Below are 23,692 nucleotides of genomic sequence, written 5' to 3'. Positions count from 1 at the left end.
GTCATTTTAGTTATTTAATACTTATTTCAGTGTTAAAATGCCGATAATTAACTTGGGTGCTGAAAGGGTTTCCGCGTCTTCCTCCATCCGCCGTGTCTGGTTCAATGTTGATCAGGTCATTGACTTGCAGAAAAACGACGCCCAATTCAGACCCCGCCTGCTGAGGCGTTTTGGACATGCAGGGTTCATGTGTGCAACTTCGCTTGTCTTTTCATTTTAACACTTAACCTTTCTTGTGAGCAGTTCAGAAAAAAGTAGATTGTCCAATTGTAGCTTTTCCATGCATTGTCCTAAAGTTTTTTCAGTTAAATTGTTACCCTCGTGTCTTTTAATGCACCTGGAGAGAGGCTGCGTAGATCCTGTCAACATTTGAAAATAACTTTAAATACAAACCACTATCGCTCTCAAACAATCCAATATTTGGCTCTGACTGCATCGGATGTGCTTTTTGTCCATCATTATTATTATTATTATCATTATTATTATTATTATTCAGGGTCTAGTTCCGGGGTAGGGAACCTATGGCTCGGGAGCCAGTTGTGGCTCTTTTGATGATTGCATCTGGCGCTCAGACATTTCTTACCACGATAAAATTAATTTTCAAGTAAAACTTTACGGAAATCAGAGTGTTAAAAATAACTTTCACCATATAAAACGTTTTTTGTGCATTTTAAGAGCCAACACCAGCGGTCCTTTCGGTATTTTCCGGGTCAGACACCAAAACTTGATTATTCCTGCATAAAGCAGTAGCCTACACAGGTCATTGAGTGGTCAAGAAGTAAACGTCCCTCCTTTAATCAAATAGTCGGTTAGCTAATTCTGCTGAGCCAAACCTTTTGATGAAGAAGAGGGCGACAAGAAAAGAGTACGTTGCAAAACCATGCAGCACCAGAAGTCACATTAATGGTAGAAAGTATTTTATTATTGGTTAGCTTCAGTATAACAATGTTATTAAAAAGAATCCATTCAGAGACTTATTATATTCTTAAATTGTTGGTCTTGCTTAAATATGTACACATTTAGTTGTATTCAATGTTAAAAAATATGATATGGCTCTTACAGAAATACATTTTCAAATTTGTGGCTTTCATGGCTCTCTTAGCCAAAAGGGTTCCCGACCCCTGGTCTCGTTGTACAGAGATGTGGTGGGTCTCATTGTACAGGGAAATGCCCAAGTTCCTACACAACTGGAAAAATATCTGAGTTGACTGGATGGATATGATGTTTGGTGTTAGCTTTTTTTCAAAATTATTAGTACATACAAACACTAAAACATTTTTGACCTGTCTATTTTCTATCTAGTTTTTACTTTTTCATTTTTTTTCTGCCTCTCACAGTCAAGAGGTTGGTATTTACGCAATGTGCATGCCACCTGTGCATTCTTTTGCATGAAATCCTACAAAGGTACTGATATCGTTCCTTAGTGTGCTACGGTATTCTATATTCTATAATTAGGTGCGACACATTGCAGGAATTTTAAGGCTCTGTCAGTTAGATATGCGGATGTCGCTAATTTGATAGCACAAGATGCTCCTTTTGTTGTGCAATGTGTAATAATGTCATTTTCTCCATAGGTTTTGTTTATTTCCAAACACAATGCCAGCATACTGGAAGTGTTCAAATACCAGCGTGTACTATATTCTTTCATTTGTCCCAGCAAATGTTTCATTTGTCATTTCATTGGTATGTCGTGGGCTCCACTGTTTAGACATTGGAATCCTCTGCAATCCTTTGAGTGTGTACCCCAATAGTCAGCAGGAATTATGACAAAGAAAGTAAATAATCCCTGTATTGTGCAATAGCTTTTAAATTGTTCATCCATTCATACAATGACAGCTTATTTTTAGAATATGAGTTCAGGGAAGCGGGCCGCACGGCGGTCTAGTGGTTAGCATGTTGGCCACACAATCGCAGTCAGGAGATTGGGAAGACCTGGGTACGAATCTCCGTTGGGCATTTCTGTGTGAAGTTTGCATGTTCCCCCCGTGTGTGCGTGGGTTTTCTCCGGGTACTCCGGTTTCCTCCCACATTCCAAAAACATGCATGTTAGGTTAATTGGCGACTCTAAATTGTCCATAAGTATGAATGTGAGTGTGAATGGTTGTTTGTCTATATGTGCCCTGCCATTGGCTGGAGACCAGTCCAGGGTGTACCTCGCCTGTCGCCCAAAGTCAGCTGGGGTAGGCTCCAGCATACCCCAGCAACCCTGAGGAGAAGTGGCATAGAAAATGGATGGATGGATGGTATTCCCACCCTATGTAAAACATTATTTTCTAGTTCCATATAAGAACACCACCAAACAAAAAATGTGCAAAAAAAAGGTCTATATTCTAAACAATTACGTGTTAAACTCAGTGAGATTTGTTGTTCGGCCCCAAAAGGGGAATGGCTCATGCACAGCAACGCACGCGTGTACGCAGCCTCACAGAAGCAATGGTCAATTAGCAGTCATGGCTGAGCAGGAAGAGGGGCGGGACATAGGACATTGGAACGCTAGCGCCCCCATGACAGTACCTAATCGTCACAGACACCGCCTTTAAAACACATTATAAAATGTAGCATTTGAAGTATAGAAATTAGGTAATCATACAATTGTAAAAATTGGTATGTTTTATAAAAAACAAAAAACAAAAAGAGAAAATAAAAGTGAATAAAAACAAAAGAAGATGCAGATGTAGAGAAAGCCATGGATATTGTTTTTAGGTAAATGATGTAAAGGCACGTTTCCTTGCTCCTCGTCGTCATCCTGAATGTGACCTAAGCATGCTTTCTCTGCCAGGTCGTATATTATTGCTTAAAGGTTGCTTATTGCTGAAAGGTACTTAGGTCCTTTCATTGTTGGCATAATCCCAATTTGTAGAGACGTTGTCGAGGTTGGTGCTATCAGCTGTCTGGATTCTTGATGATTTTATTTTATATTGACGATTATGAAGAAAATCATGAGATTACAAATAAAAAACTACCAAAATTAAACGTATTGAAGATAAAGTATGTTTTGGTGTGGATTTGACTTTGACGTAGCAGAGGAAAGTACATAAGAAGTTGGCTCTATTAAAACACGAAGAAGCGGTAAAACAGCTACAGAGGCGGAACCGAATTTCGACTATATGTGGATCTTCTATTCTCTCTATTGTGATTACGCTGAAAAATATGTTTTTTTTTTGTTGGAACAATGTAGTGTAAATATGTATGGTAAAATGCAACTACATTAATCCTAACCGTGTTTAGAGAAATTATACGAATATTGTACATAACACAAAATATTCCAAAAAACGGAGGTTTTATTAACAACACATCCAGCTGGACAGATCACTGCACAATATTCAAAAGCGCCGTCCAATATAGCAGCATAGTCAGACATGCTCTTTCGATGCTGGGGGAATAAATGCTGACAAGGGAACAAAAAATCCTGTCATTTCTCGCCCACCATGTCGTCAGACGTACATCGTGTTCCTCTGCGCACCTCTGGTGTCCTGAAGCCGCCCTGGATGTGTTGACTGGCACCGGCTTGAACGTGCCAGTCTGGCGGAAAGATCCGACAAGTAAGCTAGAGGAAGCCAGAAAAGACCGGAAACGTGGGTGCTCTACTTTCAAAATAAGAGACTGGTCAGGCTGTTGTAGCAATTTCTTGAAGAGTCGCAAACACAGTTGCTGATACATGAATTAATAACTCATTTGGGACACGTATATGCTTTCAGCTTCGTGTGAACACGAGGGGAGCAACAACTTCATATAGTTGATTGCTGATATTCACAAGGGTTACATGCAGCACATAGAGGGAATAAATGTGAGTTAATCACAAATCAATGGGATTTGTGTCGTACCATGTGTTTACAGGTAGGCATCATTGGGTCAAATAAACAAATACATACTTTTAAAAAAACAAACAAATCCATTAAAATTTCATAGGGATTCAGATTTCAATTAATGTAATTTGTTAGTGTGTTACTTGCATGTTGTTGGTACTAATTTAATTTAACATTTTTAATGTAATTTTCTTTTCTTTTTTGTTTTTGTAACACACGGAATGAAATGCTTACAAGTGAAAAGTGTTTAAAATAATATCCTGAATAAAAACATCCCAAACCCTGTGCTTACATGGGTTTACATCAGGGGGTGTCCAAGCCTTTTACTGAACTGAAAATCAAAGGATGTGAAAGGGGGGCACTTTTTATGTATATTGTAATTTTATAAAAAGGCTAAAAAAATCTTTATCTATACAGTATTTAAAGACAAAGCTTTTTAAAATGATTAGTTATTCATATCAACAGTTCAGCTTCTTCTCTTTACATTTTGTTTCATTTTATTTCTATGATGTTGTGCGGGCCAATGAAAAACAAGATGCTGGGTGCAAATGGCTCCAGGAAGCACTTTGGACACCTCTGGTTTACACGACTGTACCCCCAAAGTCAGTATATATAGTATGAAAATGTATGGACGTATAACTGCAATATAGTGGGAAATTTTTACACTCATGGCTCATGGTGGTATGCTGCACACGGATTTTATTCTGGAAATACTCCACCGGATGCTCTGTTAGAATCCGCCAAACTTACCTGCTGGGGCTGCAGACCGTGTGCGCCCTCAGTCAGACAGGCGGAGGAGACGTCGCCTGGCGGCTGAGGTGCACCGTATTTGGAATCGGAGCAGGACCGGGCCGGTGGACGGTGTTTGGATCCACCTGCAGCCGCCGGATGATCGGAACCATGCTCCCGCTCGGTTCGCCATACTGAGCATCGCGCACATGCTTGAGTGTGGACACTGGGAGGAGGAGGAGGCATGTAGTTGCAATGGATTAATTAGCGAGGACTTCACATGGACTTGTTTGTTTTTTGACATTAGTGTTTTCTAGTCATGGAGAACCAAGGCGCCGAGCTCCACAATTATGAAGACGTGCAGAAAAGCGGCTATCTCCGCAAGCATAAGTCAATGCACCGGCGCTTTTTCGTGCTGAGGGCGGCCTCCGAGCATGGTCCTGCTCGCTTGGAGTATTACGAGAACGAGAAGAAATTCCGCAGCAAATCTCCTGTGCCCAAGAAAGTGCTCAACCTGGAGACGTGCTTCAACATCAACAAGCGGGCGGACTCCAAAAACAAGCACCTGATCGTGCTGTACACCCGCAGCGAGAGCTTTGCCATCGCCGCAGACAGCGAGGAGGTCCAAAACGAGTGGTACCATGCCATGCTGGACCTTCAGTGCAACTGTAAGATGGCAAAAGTGGAATAATCCACCATAATGTGTGTGCTTTCTGCTGTGTGTCTCTGCATTGGGCCCATCCTGCCTTAGGCTGTTTTGCTCTCCATCTGCCTCGGCCATTGCATACACTCCAATGCATTTTATTTCTCATATTAATATTTACCTCTTCTGGTTGGAGCAAACGAACACAGCAAATTGCTGGGGGTGTTTTTATTGTGACGGCAAGTGAATTATGTTTTTTATCATCCAGTGATGACGGGATTGACAAATATTATGACAAATATATGACTTAATATCAGCAACGATGTACACAGTGCCGTTTAATATAGCGAATAAGGTGCAGCCTTGTTTTGCATGGCGCAGTGGGCATATAGCAACCATCCGCGGCATGCATCATATAGCTCCAGCCTATCGTGGAGCACTACACTCCAGCTCGTGTTGTTTTTCTGCACAGCTCGCCCGCCTCTAATAACCTACATTTCTGCAGGAGGTGGCATCAGCAGCCACGCTCTCTTGATGCGTGCTAGAAAGAATAATAATAATAACTATAATCCCATCGTTTTTCTACGTGCTTCTCCTCGTGTTGTTTTCCTTCATGTTCTGATGTCGCTGCGGACCAGAACAGCACCACCAGCACCAGCACAACCCCTCCCTTTCCCCTCACTGTGCACTCACTGATGGGCTTTCCCAGCTCTGCCTGTACTGTACATGAATGCTGAGAGATGATTGACGGACGCGCGTCCCATGTTCAAAGACCCTTATTGATGTATTCAACGCTTAAAGTGGTGTGCGTGTAATAAACATGGTGTTTCATATACTGGCGTAATAACTGATTAGTTAAAATGGAATTTATGCTGTTGAGTTGTTTGTTGTTGTTTGATGTCCTAGAGCAGGGGTGCCCGTTACGTAGATCGCCAAGGTAGTTTGGGTCGATCGCGTAAACGTCACTTTGTAGATGTCATTTGACATGAGTCAGCTGACATCCTGATTCGTTCTTGCTCCCCCGTGGCGTTTCAAGCTACACAGGGAGATGCAACTTCGATCTTAATTATTGTGGTTACGGATTAAACTAACTGAGAGGTAAGATGTCTATATCTACAGCAAAAGTTTTCCTTTCACTTGTAGTGGCTAGTTATGTAGAAAAAAAGTCGATTGTTTGATGGCTTTGCTCCGGTTCATGAACTCTACTATGGAAATGGGAGTTTTCTACACTTTTGTTTCTTCAACTATTATTATGTGATGAACTGGAAAAATGTGCCCATTGCTGAAACCTTTTTAATAAGTTGGCTTGACTTCGGCTGCATTGTCTTTTGCATAATCATTTTCATTTCTTGTGTATCGGTAATGTTGGATAGCAAACGCTAACTGGACGTAATACATGAACTATGAGTCTAATGAACGCTGCGTAGCTATTTTGCCCGCCATCAATCCAATCCAATCAGGTTACGTACACAACTATTGTGGAATTATGTGTAATTATCTTTACTGCCATATTGAATATAATTATGATATCAACTACTTTGATTACCTGTAAACCTTGAAAATGTGAATGTGAAATACTAATCAGTATTTCAAAGTCTACCGGTTAGATTTTATTTATATGTTATATGTTTTATAGACGGAGGTAGATCATTTGGACTTGTAACTTGCATGCTGAAGAAGTGCGTGCACCCCTGATATACATGTATAACATACATAAATAAGTACTACTCATATATATATATATATATATATATATATATTTTATAAATATAGTAAATATATGTATTTTCTGAATTTATGGTAGGAGGTATATCTTTGGGACTCATTTAAAACATTTTTTTTATTTAATTTCAGTGAATACAATTGTAATGTTTGATTATTTCATAATTATTTCATGTATTTGTAATATTTTGTATATACATTTATTTATACTTTTGGAGGGGAGTTTATGTATATTTAATTATGTATATATTTAATTATATATATGTACATATAATCTATATAGGTATATTTATTATTGTTTTCTATCTTGTTTTGGACCACAGGCTGAAACTTATAATGATTTTAATATTGTCATATTTAATATATTTAAGAAGTTTATATATTTAATATTTTTTTAATTTTGTAAAAAGGCTAAAAAATACTTACGAATGAGCTGCGTTCCTACTTTGATGTAAGTTTGAGTTTTAGTGTAAATCTGAATTTATACCTGAATTAACCCCTGAAGTCATTCACGCTCTACATAGAACACATGAAGGCCATATACAATACAGTAGTAAAAGGATTAAAGACAAGAATTGAACGAAATGATAATAAAAAAAGACAAAACGGTCTTGCAAACTGGAAAGGGCGTTGCAACAGAGAGAGACAGACTTATGGTGTGAAAGTCTGAAGAATGGGACCTTATCACTCCCCATTTCATAGTAGAAGATCCTTTAGTTAGACCTCATTAGTATCAACAATTCATTTTTTTCTCATTACATTGCGCCTTTTTGCTTTTTTTTTTTACTGCTGTTTTTCTTGTTGAATTTTATTTCTACTATGTGATGCGAGCCAATAAAAAAAGAAGCTGAGCTGCACTTTGGACTCTTCAGTCCGAAAGCAACTGAGGCAAAATGATGCTGTTCCTGCTTTCTTGACGTGATATCAGCCATAAGAAGTTGAGCTACTGTATATCAAAGACTATATACAGTATATAAACAGTATATATATACAGTATATACAACAACAAAGGCTATATACAGTAGTAACTTCCCTGGATAACAGAGAAAGATCTTACAATCCCAATAATAATAATATTTAAAAATGAATCATTGATGAATTAATCACAAATTTTTCCCATAGCCAATCAAGGAAATTGAGACAAATTCCCATCCCTTGTGTTAAATGACAGTATCAATTAAAAGTGCATTATTGTCTTTGTAACGGCAGTATTTTTGCTCTATATTTTGCTCTATATTATTGTAGTTTTTATCTTTTCACTCCACAAAGCTAGTTTTTATGGACCCTTAGTAACCTACTAGTATGGCTTAGAAAACATAGTTACTCAGGAGTCCAATAATTCATGCTGTATCGATTGTATCATGATGGATAGAAATGGATTGCCTCATGCGATTGTGTAAGTGTACGTAATGAAGTGTAATTTTATAACTATATGAACATTAGATGAAACTTTTAATGTAATCCACTTTAGTTTCAATTCCTCGTGTTCATTCATGTTCATGTTTTTTTACTCACAGGTAAAACTCCTGAAGACTACGGCAGCAGTGGAGAGTGTAGCTCCCCGTCGCCCATTCCAACTTTCAAAGAAGTGTGGCAGGTCAAAGTTTGGCCGAAAGGTCTTGGACATGCAAGGAACTTAGTGGGCATCTACCGCCTGTGCCTGACTGACAAGACTGTCAACTTTGTCAAGCTCAACTCTGATGTGGCTGCTGTGGTGCTGCAGCTGATGAATGTTCGCAGGTGTGGCCATTCGGAGAACTTTTTCTTCATTGAGGTGGGTCGCTCAGCCATAACCGGGCCAGGAGAGTTCTGGATGCAGGTGGATGACTCCGTGGTGGCTCAGAACATGCATGAGACCTTGCTGGAGGCCATGAAAGCGCTCAGTGAGGAGTTCCGCCAGCGCAGTAAGTCTCAGTCTGTGGGGACATCATGTGGCGGCGGCACCGTGTCAAACCCCATCAGCGTTCCCAGCCGTCGACATCATCCGAATCTGCCACCAAGTCAGGTGGGCTTCACCAGGCGAGCGCGCACGGAGACGCCAGGCGGCAGCAGCACCAGCACCTCGCCGACATCACGCCACGGCTTCCCACGGGCGCGAACAGCCAGCATCGGGGCCAGGTCGGAGGAGAGCGGAGCAAGTACCAGATCAACATGGGCCAGCTCTAGCCCGAGTCTTAACGGATCCTGCTCAACCACCCCAACCCTGAGGCCCAAGCCCACCAGGGCCCCCACCCCTGCAAAGATTACCCTCAGTCTTGCACGTTACACACCTAACCCAGCTCCCTCTCCTGCTCCAAGCCTCTCCTCCAGCTCTGGTCACGGTTCTGAGTGTGGCTTAGTGGGGGCGGCAGTGGGAGGAATGACGGTGTGCTCCTACCCTCGTGTGACTCAGAGAGTTTCTGTTTCAGGTTCACCAAGCGACTATGGCTCTTCGGATGAATATGGCTCCAGTCCTGGTGAGCACTCCCTGCTCATGCCCAGTATGGCTGCCCATCATGTGCATGGGGAGGGCCCCTCCAGTTACATAGTCATGGGTCAGCGAGAGGGTCTTCTTGGTTCCCATCATCGCTCTAAAGGCAGACGGATTCTTCGACGCTCGTCCAGTCGGGATTCTGAGGCAGAGCGAAGACTACTGAGTAAAAGGGCTTCCCTGCCTTTGGCTGCCCATGAACGACTAGTTCCGCATCGGAAAGATGATGACGAGGATGATGAAGAATATGCCATCATGTCACAGTGTGCTAACAGAGAGGGTTCGGGCGGCTTGGCGGTGGGGCGTGGACGACGAGACGCAGCGGGGGAGAACAGAAAGCGGTTTGAAAAAAGGAGGGAAGTGGAAGCGGGAGCTACTGTGGATAGCGGCTACATGTCAATGCTGCCTGGAGTCACTTCTCCAGCGGCAGACGACGAGTACATGGCCATGACACCCAAAAACAGCGTGTCCCCGCCTCAGCATATGCGGCAGCCCAGCACAGAGGGCTACATGGTCATGTCTCCTAATAGCAGCGTCTCCACAGAGTTGCATGGACTGGGTATGTGGGATAACAGGGGGTGCATGGAAAGCCGGGTCGCCGGCGACTACATGAACGTCTCACCCATCAGTAGCCGCTCTGCTTGTAGCACACCACCCTCCCATCCCGAGCAGCACCAACTACAACCAAAAATGTTCAATTCCTACTTCTCTCTGCCCCGAGCTTATCAGCATACCCTCTATAGCCGCTTTGAGGAGGATTTAAACAAAGGGGAGGACAAAAAGGACAGCGGTGATAGCGCTGGAAGGGGTAGTGCAGCAGGGTTCAGCAAGAGAAACAAAACAGGAGTGGGGCCTGGTGGTGGCTTCCAGCTCTCCATGTCTTCCTCTTCTTTCTCCTCGAGCTCGGCCAGCAGTGAAAGCCTGGAGGACAAGACCGTATCAGCAGGGAAAGGGTTAAGTTTGTACAAAAGTGCAGGAACATGCACCAAAGATGGCTGCCACATACAAAAACGTGGCTCAAGCTGTAAGAGCCCAAAGCAACAAAGGAGGGGCCGCCCCCTCAGTGTGTCTTCAGATATTACTAAAGCAAACACCCTCCCCAGGGTCAAAGAGAATATGCCCCCAATGGCAACTCAGAACGTCGGTGAGTATGTGAGTATTGTGTTCAAGGGAGAGAATAAGTATGATGGCGGAAAACGTGCGGGATCCGAAAGAGCACAGCCTGTCATTCATGGAACCCTCCGCCCCTTGAACCAACCCCTCATTGACCCCAACAATGCTGCTAACCTTCCTCGCAGCTTCTCTGCACCATTGTCCACCTCTGCTGAGTACGTGAGCATGGATGTAGGGAAGTCATCAACACCCCTGAGGTCAACATTCAGCCCCTCACAGGGCCCGCCATCTGTACCCCCCAATGGCCGACTTGAACATGGCACATCGTCTCCTCTGGCAGCTGAGGGAAACACTGTATATCGATCCAAAACAAAGATGGCAGCAGACGCCCATAATGCATTCACAGACAACAAAGATCCTAGCATTTCAGTGAGACCTGACACCCACTCGGGTCCGCCTGTGGCCATGGAGGAGGACACAGGGTCGGGCTTTTCTCCAGTCAAGTCCTTCCAGTCTCCCGAACAACGCAGCAGACTTGTCCGACCTGAAAACCAGGGTCGACGCGGACACCGCTCAGAAACCTTTAACGCGCCTCCATCTGTACCGAGCCACCCACCCACCACTACCACCCTCTTCCCAGAAGGCGTCCAGGCGGCGGGCCACCGGCATGCTTTGGACTGCTCTCTCTGGGAAACCGGTCAGGTGGCTAGTTTGTCCGCCACGCCGCCGCCTCCTCAAGCCTCTGAACAAGGCCTTAACTATATTGACCTTGACTTGGCCATTAAAGAGAGCCCTCAAGCTGGAGGGGAGCGTTCCTCTACCGCCTACAACATCGGAGCAGGTGCTGTGGGTAGCGGCGCCGGCTCCAGCCTCAACATGTATGCCAGTATTGACTTCTATAAGTCAGAGGAACTGAGAGCACAACAGATGGGAAGAAAGGATGATCAAGGTAAGGACTCTTGGGAACATAGATGTTCATCATTTGGAAGTCTCTTCAGTTTATTTGGATGGGTCAAGATACAATGTCTTTCATATGAGGTAGTTTGCTTTCAGGCAGACTATATTTATTCCACGTACAGCTGCAGGTGTTCCCAAAGTTTTGGAGGGGAGTGTAGATAAACCACTGACTATATAAGTTTTGTGAGCTAACTTGTGTTGTAAAATGAACTTGACTTGACATCGTTTTCACATAATCCTGCTTAGAAACGAAAATTGTACAAACTGTTCTTCCATTGGAGAGGTAAAAATACAAGTCAAGTGTTTCAATGAAGGGAACAAGGTCAAAATGTGCTCCACATCTCAAAACTATCGATTGGTCTGGAATGAGTGTGAAACGCAGACAAAACTTGTGTGGGGCGGTGCCATACAGTGATGTTTCTCCATGCTGCGGGTCGTCTGCAAGGTCTCTTATTATCACGAGTGGGTGTCGAGTGAGATCACAGCCAATTGATGTGTCTGCCGCTGGTAATGAGCCTTTCACATAAGCGGTGAGAGACGGACGGGAACACGGGCCGGGTACTTTGTGCTTGTGTGTGTGTGGGCGAGCTGTCGACCGCGCCGGTTCACACGGCAACCTTGAGGTTACCCATCATGCTGTGCACATCCCAAAGTCATGTAACGGTGTAAAGTGTGCTTTTGATGGATTGCTTGCAGGAGCGCATTAGAGATGAGTGGTCCCCGCATGTCGAGAAATAACATATTTGAGAGGCATATTTGCACTCACCTGACACTTCATCAGGTACAGTTACAAGAATCGTATACAATCATAAAGCCCGCATTTACAAAGATAATAACGCTCAGTTTTCATAGACACTGCTGGAGAGATATGAGGATAATAATATCACGTTTCTTATTGTAGTTATGGTTTAGTAGATCTCGAACATGCGTAATTGTGTCTGTGTAGATCCTCAGTCAGCCAGGTCATGTTAATGCTTAATTTCCATGTACACAATTCAACATAGGTAGGAAGAAGCAGAGGTTATTTAATTCTACTCCTTCTCCAAATCGCAGCAATTTCTGTTAAACATGTACCATGTTACCATTTTCTAAGATAAAAAGTAAAAAAGTGAAGCTGGCTTAGCCTGTGACGAGCTGTCCTCGATTGACTACACATTTTACAGACAACACAAGATGCGTACTTTTATCTGGTCGCACATGCACAAGTGCCAACACGACATACAGGCGATTCCGGTGCATGTTTATCAAAAGTGAAAATTTTTTATGATATTTTAAATTGTTTTCAAAGTAATTGTGGTCAATATGTGCATAAACAATATGCTATATATGTATTTATATAGCATATACAGTATAGCATTTGTCTTTAAATATATGTATATGGTTTTTCAGCCTTTTTATAAAATGACAAGCACATGCGTCATGGCCAGTTATGCAAATGAAATAACGTCATCTAGACCCTGTCCCCGATAAACAGCGAGGAACTCTAAAATATGAATCAGGAGCACACGCCATCCCTGCATCTAATTTATTCAGAATGTTCATAATTGATTCATCTAATGCATGTCTGATCATAATAATTGCCTGCTTATTGCGACGGTGAATGGCACGCTTGTGCATTTAACATGCATAGAGTAAAGCTCTTGTAATATTCCGTCAATAGCTCCGATATGTGTTCCCATGGAGCGAGTATGGTGTTATGTGCTGCATCTCCTTTTCTACGCATAGTTAGTCTTCATTGTTTCATTTGTATGCAAAAAACAATGCATGCACAATAATTCATTGCATATATTTTACATCCAATTATCACGCATACGATGATGCTTCTACAGCCACATATTTTATATTTATTAGATATTTTTATTAATGTTTAAAAAAACTCTTATATACTCAGGTTGGTTGACCTGACCGACAGTGCCTCCCCTTTTTTTTTTACATACTGTACTTACTGTACATCAATAAGGGTGCAATGCAACATCTGTCACCTTTTAAGTACATCACGGCTTGAATGGAAATTAGCCCAACAACCTTCAGTCGACTTGTTTTTGCGTCTTTAAGACTGTAATGATGGATGCATGCATGGGTGAATCATAGCTGACCTAAGCCTGTTTTTGTAGCGTTTCACACCATCATTTGCCTCTTATGGAGCCGGAGTCAAGTTGATGTATGAGCACTTTTATCCATAAGTGTCCCCCGAGGTACAAACTAATGCTTTACGAGCTTTAATAAAGAGAGGCTCATTTCGTCTCAGTGGATCACTGTGGGACACATCCACGGCCATTGCAAGTTGATTATTGCAAAGCTCAGATGTTTTCTTCATAGCATGGAGCTGATGTGATTGCATAATATTGACACATGCACTACTGTGTTTTAGTATCAGTAAACACCACCTTAAAAGATATCATTCATCATGTGATGTCTCCAGTACACAAGCAGCCACTGATTCAATGTTTTAAAGAAAATAAACTCCATGAGTCCGCACTATTATTAAGACTATTATTGGATATGGCACAAATGTAAAAGTACAGTAGTACCTTTGTTTTCATTATTTATCTGTTTGTACGAAAACTAGAGAAAACAATCCAATTCATTTGTTCCAAACACACAAAAATGTTAACACAAAACACTTTTAATACAGAACAATTGTACTTTTACATGCGGAAAACAATGGAAAATGCTTAAAAATGACAAATGAAAGCAATAATTAATTAATTTACATTTAACATAACTTTTACCTTGACTGGAGACTCTCGATGGCGAGGACCAGAGAGGGAGGAGGGGAGGAGAGCGCCACACAGACAATACGTTTGTACTTTGCTACTAGTTATTTATTGAATTCAATAGTGTTTCTGACCTTCCTTATCAAATTTCTTAGGCCCCATGGTGGGGTATTTTGCATCCGTACTCAATAAAAAAGGCAGAGACTTGTGGTGTAACTGTCTTAGGTAATAAAGAACTACAACTGTTGATAACATCATAGACGGGCGACGGAGCTGGCAAAAAATTACTTCCAGGTGCGAGTTGAGAGCACATTTTGTGACAAGACACGTTACGAACACAGTTGGACTCAAGCAGTGTATTAATTACACAACAAGACCCCGTCTAGGGATGCAACTAACGATTTTCTTCGTCGATTAATCTGAAGCTTCTTGTCTCGATTAATCGAGTAATCGGTTAGGCCCTAGACAGACCAAATCGATATGAACCAAATGCAAACAGTTAGTGGTTTGGGCCGTAACATACCTGAAAAGGGGCAAAAATGTTAATCGCTGTTTTCCAAAGTCAAAGCTGATGTGTGTGAATATCTTGTTTTACCTAAAACACAAATGTAATAGGTCTGCTCTCATGGATGACCAAAGAAATGTAAAAATATTCACATTCGAGAGGCTGAACTCTATACATATATTACATATATTATACTGTATATATTACATATATATGTAAACATAGATATATTTAAATTTTTTAATTAAAAAAATTATTAATCGATTAATTGGATCATGGATTAATCATTGATTCATCATTTAATTGTTGCAGCTCTAACTGAGTCACCAACGCGTTGGATTCTTTGGGCACTCGAGGCCGCGTAATGAATACAGTACAGGGCAAACGGGCGAGTTTGTGCAACATTCCCATTTGAGTTTGCCAAATGAATGGGCCTTTCAAGATACCATAATACAGTCAATACATCGTGGTTCGAACATCACTCACTGCCTCTATCACGTGGTGCAAAAAAGAATAATGGGAGTGTAAAGGTGACTATAGTGGTGTTACTGTAGTCCGTCCACATCCTTGTTAATACCGCAAGATTCAACGTGCCAAAGGGTAAAATACTGTACAACATTTTGTTACGCACAATATTGTACAATAACCGAGACTGTGTATGAGAACCGAGGTCAAATTGTGCCAAAAAAAAAAAAAATCACGTGAAAACTGGAGTTTTCCAAAACTGAGGTTCAAATGAAGGTGTTGTTTCCACATTAATTCTTGTCTGTGTTGTTTTCCTCCAGATTGTTGATCGGTGCTCAAATCTGGGATGGACGGCTCCGCACTCAGCAGCCCAACTGTTGCCACAACACAACTGTACACCGAGTCCCAAAACCGGAACTCTGGGAAACCTCATCCTCATCCTGTCTGCCATTTTCTCGCAACCAAACATGTGCCAAACACAAACACACACACGCACACACACACGCACACACGCACGGTAAGGAAGAGCCTGTTTTCTGCCTCGCTTTGACTCAAACTGACATCCGATCAGCTAACCGGAAACAGATAAAAGATGATGTATGTTACATTATGTCCATTTGACATGACAACAACCATCTGACAATCAAGTAAAGCCATAAAGTCAGTGAAGCGTCATGCTTTTGTTTCATTTGTGACATATCTCATCCCAAATTGACACCAATAGGATTGGCAGCTAAGCAAATGTAATGAAATGTGACAACTCACCTTGTGCACCATCATCCTTTTGTCCATATTCTGAGTTCATGATCAAAAGGTTCACCAGAAGGAACGAGAGCGTCACACAATCCTCACACTTGCCACGATGCTGCTTTGTGAGTTTTTCTCAAAGCATTGCATTGATCACAACTGGGCTGATCAAGTCAGGATGTCAAAGACAATAACTTCCTTTTTGGGACTGTGATGTCCACATTATAGACGACAGAGGCCTCCGTGTTGGGATTGACAGACAAATACCTACTTTTTGACTCTTTATCCTTTCCTGAAAGATTCAATAATTTATAATTTAACAAATTACAAACACGAAACAGCCACTCCAGGTGCATCTATCACCATTGTTGCAAATCAGTGGAATACTAACATCATGTGATTCCACCCGAACAACAGTGATGTGCGATACCACTGATTTCCTTTCCAATACGACACTGAGTCAAATTCAGGCTGGTATCGGCGATACAGATCCGACACCCAATGTTTCTGGTAAATTAGAAAAAGCAGTGTACAGTCGTCCCTCTCCAATCGCGCTTGGAATTTCACGGCTTCGCACTATCACAGTTTTAAAAATATATAAATTAATAAATCATGGCTGTTTTGTGGTTGACTACGGCCTATTATTAGTCAAAAAAGATGTATTTCTGGCCTAAATTAAGCATTTTCAAGCATAAAAATGACTAAATGAACTAAAATACAACTATAAGACATTCAGAAAAAGCATGAAAAGACACGTTGACATGTACACGGGTCACAAGGTGTCAGTAAGGTTATATTAGCCACCGCAAGATGTCCTGGAGGTAAAAAAAACAAAAACAAGGAACTCTCTCGATGTGTGAGTCTATATTATTTTCTGTTATTAAATCCACTTTATACTTAATGAGTGTAAAGGTGACTATAGGGGTGTTATTTAATGTCTAGAGGGCTCTAATAATGTTAAAACCCGTATTTAGAAGGTCGGAAACAGGTTTTCTATGCTCTAATTATGAAAACATTCCATTTATAAATAAGGAATCATACTTCATGGAAATTCACTTATCACAGTCGAGTCTGGAGCCCATTAATTGCGATAATCATAATCAAGGTATGACTGTATTTGACTGTATTCCCTGTATTTCATGCAAAGCATTGCATAGTTCATAGCATAAAGAATGCAATACATCAGATATTTAGAAATTAAATACATTAAGTGCTACTATTAGAATAAAAACTAATTCAATCAATTGAAAATCTCAATAATTAGTTACTTTCCACTGTGTTCCTTTTAATGATTTACATTACCTCAAATGTATCAAAGTATCAATATTTTGATTTGAGTATCAATTTTAGAGCCTAAAGATCCGGCATCGGAGGTATCGATATTTCAGTATCGATCTACACATCACTATCAAATGACTGTCGTTGGCAGACAGAGGTCTCACTCAACTGTATCTTAACGACTGTCGTTTCGCGCCGCGAAAGGGTGAAAGCATTCTTGGTTGGGGCGTGCCTCTACCTTAGAGGATAAACACTTGGATCCTACACCATCCCCTCAGACTACAGCTGTCCTATCTAGTCCTTGAGCAGGAACTGATGAAGCCTGCTCGGATGAGAGCTGACACATCTTCTAAGACAGCTTGAACAGTCCAGTTGCTATCGATTCAATGCCCTGAGAGTACACTCACCTGGGTGTTTCATCTGAAAATGTTGCGTTGGACTTGCAGTTTGACCTATTATTATATTTTCTGCACAGCTACAACACAACAGGGTGTATAAAATTGAGAACTTACCATTGACAATGAATTCTTTTTGTTTCCTGTTCCATAGTAGAATTCCTTTGCTGTTTCTTTAATGCAACATGCATTCATGTAATAATCCTGGTAGCAAACAATGCATGACAATTGGCACATTTGCATAACATTCTTCTGCAGCATTGTTTGATCTGACCTATGGGCGTGATATATGCCACACATTGGAAAAATGTAGACACAATTCAATCCAAATTTGATGATTTAATATGATAAAAATACAGACAGAATTGACTTCATGGTGGACACACATGCGTAAAGCCACGTTTAATTCATATCATAAGCAAACAACATTTACAGTTTGTTTCCCTCTCATTCATGTAACATTTTAGGCAAATATAATGTGAGTCATTACACGACAGTACAACAGTATATAAGATACGCAGTATACATACAGTATAAGGATGAATACTTTATAGCGTAGATATCTACAGTATATACTCTTTTATAAAGTGCCTCTTTTTTGATTGTAGCTGTTTTACACAGGTAATCTTAAAATGGGTTGTGAAAATACACACAAAACGTGAACAAACACATATTGATATCAGTAAACTATTTTGCCTTACTGTTTATCTTGAAAATTATTTTTTTGTGAGGGGGTGCCTAACAGTTAAGCCACAATGTAAGCATTCCCTCAATCTTGTAGGCCCAACAAAGTGAAGCAAAAAAAAAAAAAAAAAAAAAACTTGAGACGGGATCCTACTTTCCATTTTCACTCATTTTACAATGAGGATTCAAAATTGTATACAATGTCATCTTACGGTAAATCATATTTTAATGACTTTCCAAGTTGTTTTTAACTTGGCAACTGTCAGTGGCTTGTAAATAAAATCTACTAACAAAGCAGGACTTTCAAATGAAATGTATGTATTGATTTAGGCCTGCAAGTGTATTTTGACCCCAAACACGAGCGGAGGTCCTTTGAACTCTTCAGAGCAGCTAAATGGGCTAAAACACTATGAACACGGTTGTGTGTGATGTTTTTCTATATTTGGATGTGGAGTCAGTCCCCAGATGGTGTGAATAGTGCTCCTTCTTTCTATCTCTGCTCCTCTCACTCGACCCAAGTGTTACTTTTCTGTGACTAATGTTGCCGTCAGACTCATTGCCAAAAAATACCACAGTCCGACAGCAAGCGCTGGTCCACTTTAAAGAGCATTTGTAAACAGGAGAGACAACAAATTAGCCTCACTTTGGTCAAAACCTTTTCACTTGAGAGCTTCTGGGCCAAAATATGTTTTCAAATTTTCAATGAAATATTTTTTAAGGTTGTTTTTATGACTGGTTACATACTATAATAGGGGAACCTGAGGGACCTCTTGGCGTAAACACCTGTACACGATGACGGCTAAAGCTGCAGTAACTTTAGTGACAAAACTCAGTGGGGTTCCTGGTTGTGTGTAAACACGGTACAAAGGAAGAAGGCTTTCTCAATGTATTTTTCACACGGTAGCTTCTGCCACATTTAGAATCATATTGAAGTAGAGGAAAAGTATTACAGTTAAGCCCAAACGAGCAACCATTTTAATTAAAAGGCAATTTTTTATGTGTCATTTGGCTGTAAAGAACAGAAGAAAGACTGTAAGCAGTTGTGTTAGAGCAGAAGTGTCCGAACTGCGGCATGGAGGCCATTTGCGGCCCGTGGCCAACTACAATTACTAAAAAAAACAACAGGAAAAAAAGAGCGACAAGGCGAAACATATGGAGAAAAAGTAGAAATGTTGTTTAATAACACAAAGCTGACATGTAGGCTGTTTTTAATCAACTTTGTAGCATGTAGGATTGGTATTAGCATTTTTTTTACAAAATCAGAAATATCAACTTGGCCACAGCATCCTTTCATTTCTTTTGTATGTGGCCCTCGACGAAAAAGTTAGGATACCCATGTTAGAGGCACGGTGGAACATCGGTTTTCGTTTTTAATTTGTTCTAAAAGGTCCGACAAAAACCGAGGTAATTTTCCCATAAGAAATAAAGTAAATCCAATTAATCAGTTCCAAAATATTAACAAAAAATACATTTAAATTGGGAATTATTATAGTTTTACATGCACAAAACGAAACAAAATAATTATAAATGAGGAATGGAAAGAACTTATTGTTGATGCGGACTTTCCATACATCCTGGCAAGATGGAATTCAATAGTGTTCCTCACCGTTTTTATCAAATTGCTGGCACTCGCAACTTTCTTTGGCACCATGGCGGGTTATTTAGCAGTCACACTCAATAAAAAATGTATGGACAACCAAGAAAATGAAAAACAAGGCAAAATCTTGGACAAAAAACCGGCGTATTAAAACCGAGATTGGATTGTATTAAGTTAAAGATAGGTAGGTATGAATGTGAGTGTGAATAGCTCTTTGTCTGTATGTGCCCTGTGATTGGCTGGCGCCCAAAGTCAGCTGCAATAGGTTCCAGCAAACCCCCGCGACACTAGTGAGGATTAAATGGCATAGAAAATGAATGAATGAATGAATGAAAAATATCCACCATTGTTTTTTATATTTGGATAATTATTCATATCCTTGACAATGTTTAGTAAACACAATCTTTTGCGTCATTCTAAACCAATGTTTAACAAATCGTAGTTCTGGAGCATTGTAAACAAATGTACATGTGCAGCTCAAAAAAATATTTGAAAAGTTCATTTATTTTACTAGTTTAATTCCAAATTGAAACTCTTATACAGTATGCAATAGGGTGAAATATTTCAAGAATGAATTTCTTAACTTCTTAATTATAATTTGGATGATTACAGGTTTATGTTGTTTTGGGTTCATACACGCTCCCATAAATTGATTAAAAACTTAACTTTGGTCAGTAAACACTTGAGAACGACTTACAGCGGAAGAATATGCGATGTGCCACACTACTCACAACACTGGCTTGTCGTGACCATCGGTAAGGATAAAGGTAGTATTGTAACATCTGCACGGACGTTGGAAGGATGACGAGGAGGTGGTAGATCGAAAAGCTCTGTATTGCAAAAACAAAGCAGGCTACCGTCGACCGAACCACGCCAAAACAACATCAGCAAACTCAGATGTCCTCTCTGCACGCAGCCACACACGTAGTCAGGACTCGTGTCATGTTCGAAGATGGTCTGAAATGACAAACATCTTGAACATAACTTCCAAAGTCACTGATCCTTTGAAAGTGACGGTAATAATCAAGCAGTGTAGTGGTCTTATTATTGACATGGAAAGGTTGCTCGTGCTTTGGCTTTTATTTTTTTTTAATTACGGTTTCGTTTATTCTTGTATTTAGTGTTTTATTACTGTACCACCTGTATAGCTTACAGCTAATAAAACCCCCAAATTCAGTTTCTCATTGATACATTGTCAAAAAGTTCAATGTCGTAAACGTCTGGTTCACGCTCCAGTCGGCAATTGAACTGCAAAAACCTCAAACCTTCGTTTCTTCATCTGAATTGAACCCTTGAAATCAAATGGACATATAATTTTTATTGTTAAAATGCAGTTCTTTTGAAATGAATGCCTTACAGTCTTTGGCCACTTTCTTTCTTGTGTCTTTTACAGCTAAAAGAACCCTATAAAAAAATCAGTAACTCTTAAATTTGGCCAAGGTATGTGTCATTTTGGCCTTAAAAACATATGTTTCCAGTATTGGATGTTCAAAATTGTGTTACCCACTATGAGAAAGCTCTTGTCAAAATACGGCTCACAATTCAAAAGAATCACTCGTATTCTAAATCAGCATAGCCCAGCACTGCCAACAGTTTGTGGTTCGTACTGCCAAACTCTTGTAATTCAACTATTGACTTTGTTGAAGTGCTCCTTTATAATCTTGTTGTTATTCCACGAGTGGAACTCTTCTAATTAGGGATTACAGAGCCTCCCTGACTGTACCTCATAATCTCAAGATCTCGCAGACGAAACAGTTGGTAGTTAAACCCCTCGCAGTCTGAGACCACGGCAGGATATCATCACATAGGAGCGAAATATATCGATAAAAGCTACTGAACGTAAGTGAAGGAGCAGACAAGTGTTACTGTATGTACAATCAAGATAGCGTCTCTAATTACAATTGAAAGAGCATTCTATGTATTTTAAAGCTATTGATACTTTGATAATAATGTAAACTGTACAAAGGCTGAACATGAACTATGTAAAATATAATGTGTATAGAAGAGGGGGCTTCAGGGGGGAGGGCTTGGGCAAGAAGTGGTGCGTGGGGTTCATTCTATTCATGTTCCAAACAGAATATTGATGATTCTTGTCTGTGATGTAGACAACCAAGTCAATGTTTTTTACACAGTATATATAAAAAGGCAAGGTGATACAAAAGAGGATCTGTGTGAGTCTTTTATTGGCTGTGTGTGCAAAGTCAATGTCCAAACATTTACTTCAGAGGGTCCAGACTGTTGTAAGCCATCACTGATCGGACTTTTTTAAGGTATCGTATTAGCCAGACTTTATGTTTTTAATCCCAGATTCCACTGGTCCAGCAGATGGTATTTTGGCAAGATCATACCTTCACATCGTGTCTGTTTTCTGTATGTTGCATGTTTGAAGGCATTCGCTCTTTAGATCAGTACTGGTACCATCACTCCTTAATGATAATACATTTCAACTCAAATGTGTTATATTTAATGAAAAGACAGTGCTGTTTGAATTTGAAGTAGTGCAAAATAACACAGTGTGCTAACACAAATCAAGTTTAATGAACATTTCAGGAGTTTCCGCAAAGTCTAAATTGCTAAAAAGTGTCAGAAATCTTTTTCTTTTCAGCTCCCGCTAACGTTTGGTCTCTCCTTGCTAGCTCAGGTTCTCAATAAAGCCTCCAGTAAAGTTCCGTGACTTTGAAGCCATGTAAAACTGAACAAACCGAAATAAGGCGTGCCAATTATAACTTGCAAAACATATAAAATAATCTGTGACATTTGGTGTCAAGGAAATGCATTGTGGGGTACGCGTACCACCGGGGGTACACCAATTGTCATAGGGCTATGTGAATAAAAATGAAAACAATTAGCGCCTAACATTCACAATTACTAGTGTGCCTTAACGCCTCACGGCGCAAGGAGAACGGAGCAGAAAGGAGACAGAGCATGAAGTTGTTCATTGCTCTGTGTGCATTATATGAACAAATAAGTAAGCTGGATGATTATTTTGTGCATTAAGTGTTTCATCTTGAAGACTTCATTTATGGTAAACGGAAAATGGTCTTTCACTTGTGTTGCGCTTTTCCATCTCCAAGGCACTCAAAGCGCCTTGACATTTCCCTACTGATGACGCAGCATCAGGAGCAACTGGGGGTTCAGTATCTTGCCCAAGGATACTCTACATGATCACGGGATCACGCTGTGGAACATACACGTAAACAAGATGCCCGCGGCGCTCCGTCGCTGAAGAAGCTACGAGCATCACATCATTCATCACATACACAAGAATGGGCAGGTGACAGTGTGCAGAGACACGGCGGGAGACAGATATAACGCAGAGCGATTTGTGAGGTCTGATTTTTTAGAGGAGGCATTTTTATCATGCAAATGTATTACTCTTGAACGCATACTGTTTTCAGGAGACAAACTCTTTACTTAAATGATCCAGCCACTAAGCGGAAGCACGTCCCTCGCCACGGAAATCCAAACAAAACTCCACTCGTGGTACAAACTGAGGAGGTAAGTCGCTGTTGATGTACTACACTGTTGATATGGGTATGTCATGCAACTTAATCGAAAAAAAATCCGAAATATCCCTTTAAATGATCCAGCATGTTGGTGGTTGTCTCGTGATGTCTAAGAAGCTGCTGACACAAGTTGCACTTCACTTTCTGAAGTCATCTTTAACCTTTGCAAAATACTTCCACACTTTTTTAGCAGCCATTATGAGCCAATAAGTCCATCGATATTGACTGTTCAAAGCTAGCGCTCGCCTCAGCTCCTTTGGATTGTGCCACTTGAGTGGATGATTTTATTCATGCATGGTAAGTATAGGTCTTCTGTGAAGCCAGGGGTGTCCAAAGTGCGGCCCAGGGGCCATTTGCG

General features: G+C 40.7%; 1 protein-coding gene across 1 annotated transcript; it reads left to right on the top strand.

The window, feature by feature from the left end:
- The first annotated feature begins 4,588 nt into the window (after positions 1-4,588).
- On the top strand, positions 4,589-23,427 carry si:ch211-284e13.4 (insulin receptor substrate 1-B). The gene is made up of 3 exons (XM_054755715.1): positions 4,589-5,203; positions 8,418-11,432; positions 15,448-23,427. Exons 1-3 carry the CDS (start codon positions 4,855-4,857, stop codon positions 15,453-15,455), a joined length of 3,372 nt encoding a protein of 1,123 aa, XP_054611690.1. The 5' UTR covers positions 4,589-4,854; the 3' UTR covers positions 15,456-23,427.
- Positions 23,428-23,692: the final 265 nt, after the last annotated feature.

Source organism: Dunckerocampus dactyliophorus, chromosome 16 (genome assembly GCF_027744805.1).
Source record: "Dunckerocampus dactyliophorus isolate RoL2022-P2 chromosome 16, RoL_Ddac_1.1, whole genome shotgun sequence".
Lineage (NCBI taxonomy): Eukaryota > Metazoa > Chordata > Actinopteri > Syngnathiformes > Syngnathidae > Dunckerocampus > Dunckerocampus dactyliophorus.
This window is presented reverse-complemented; position numbering and strand designations above follow the sequence as displayed.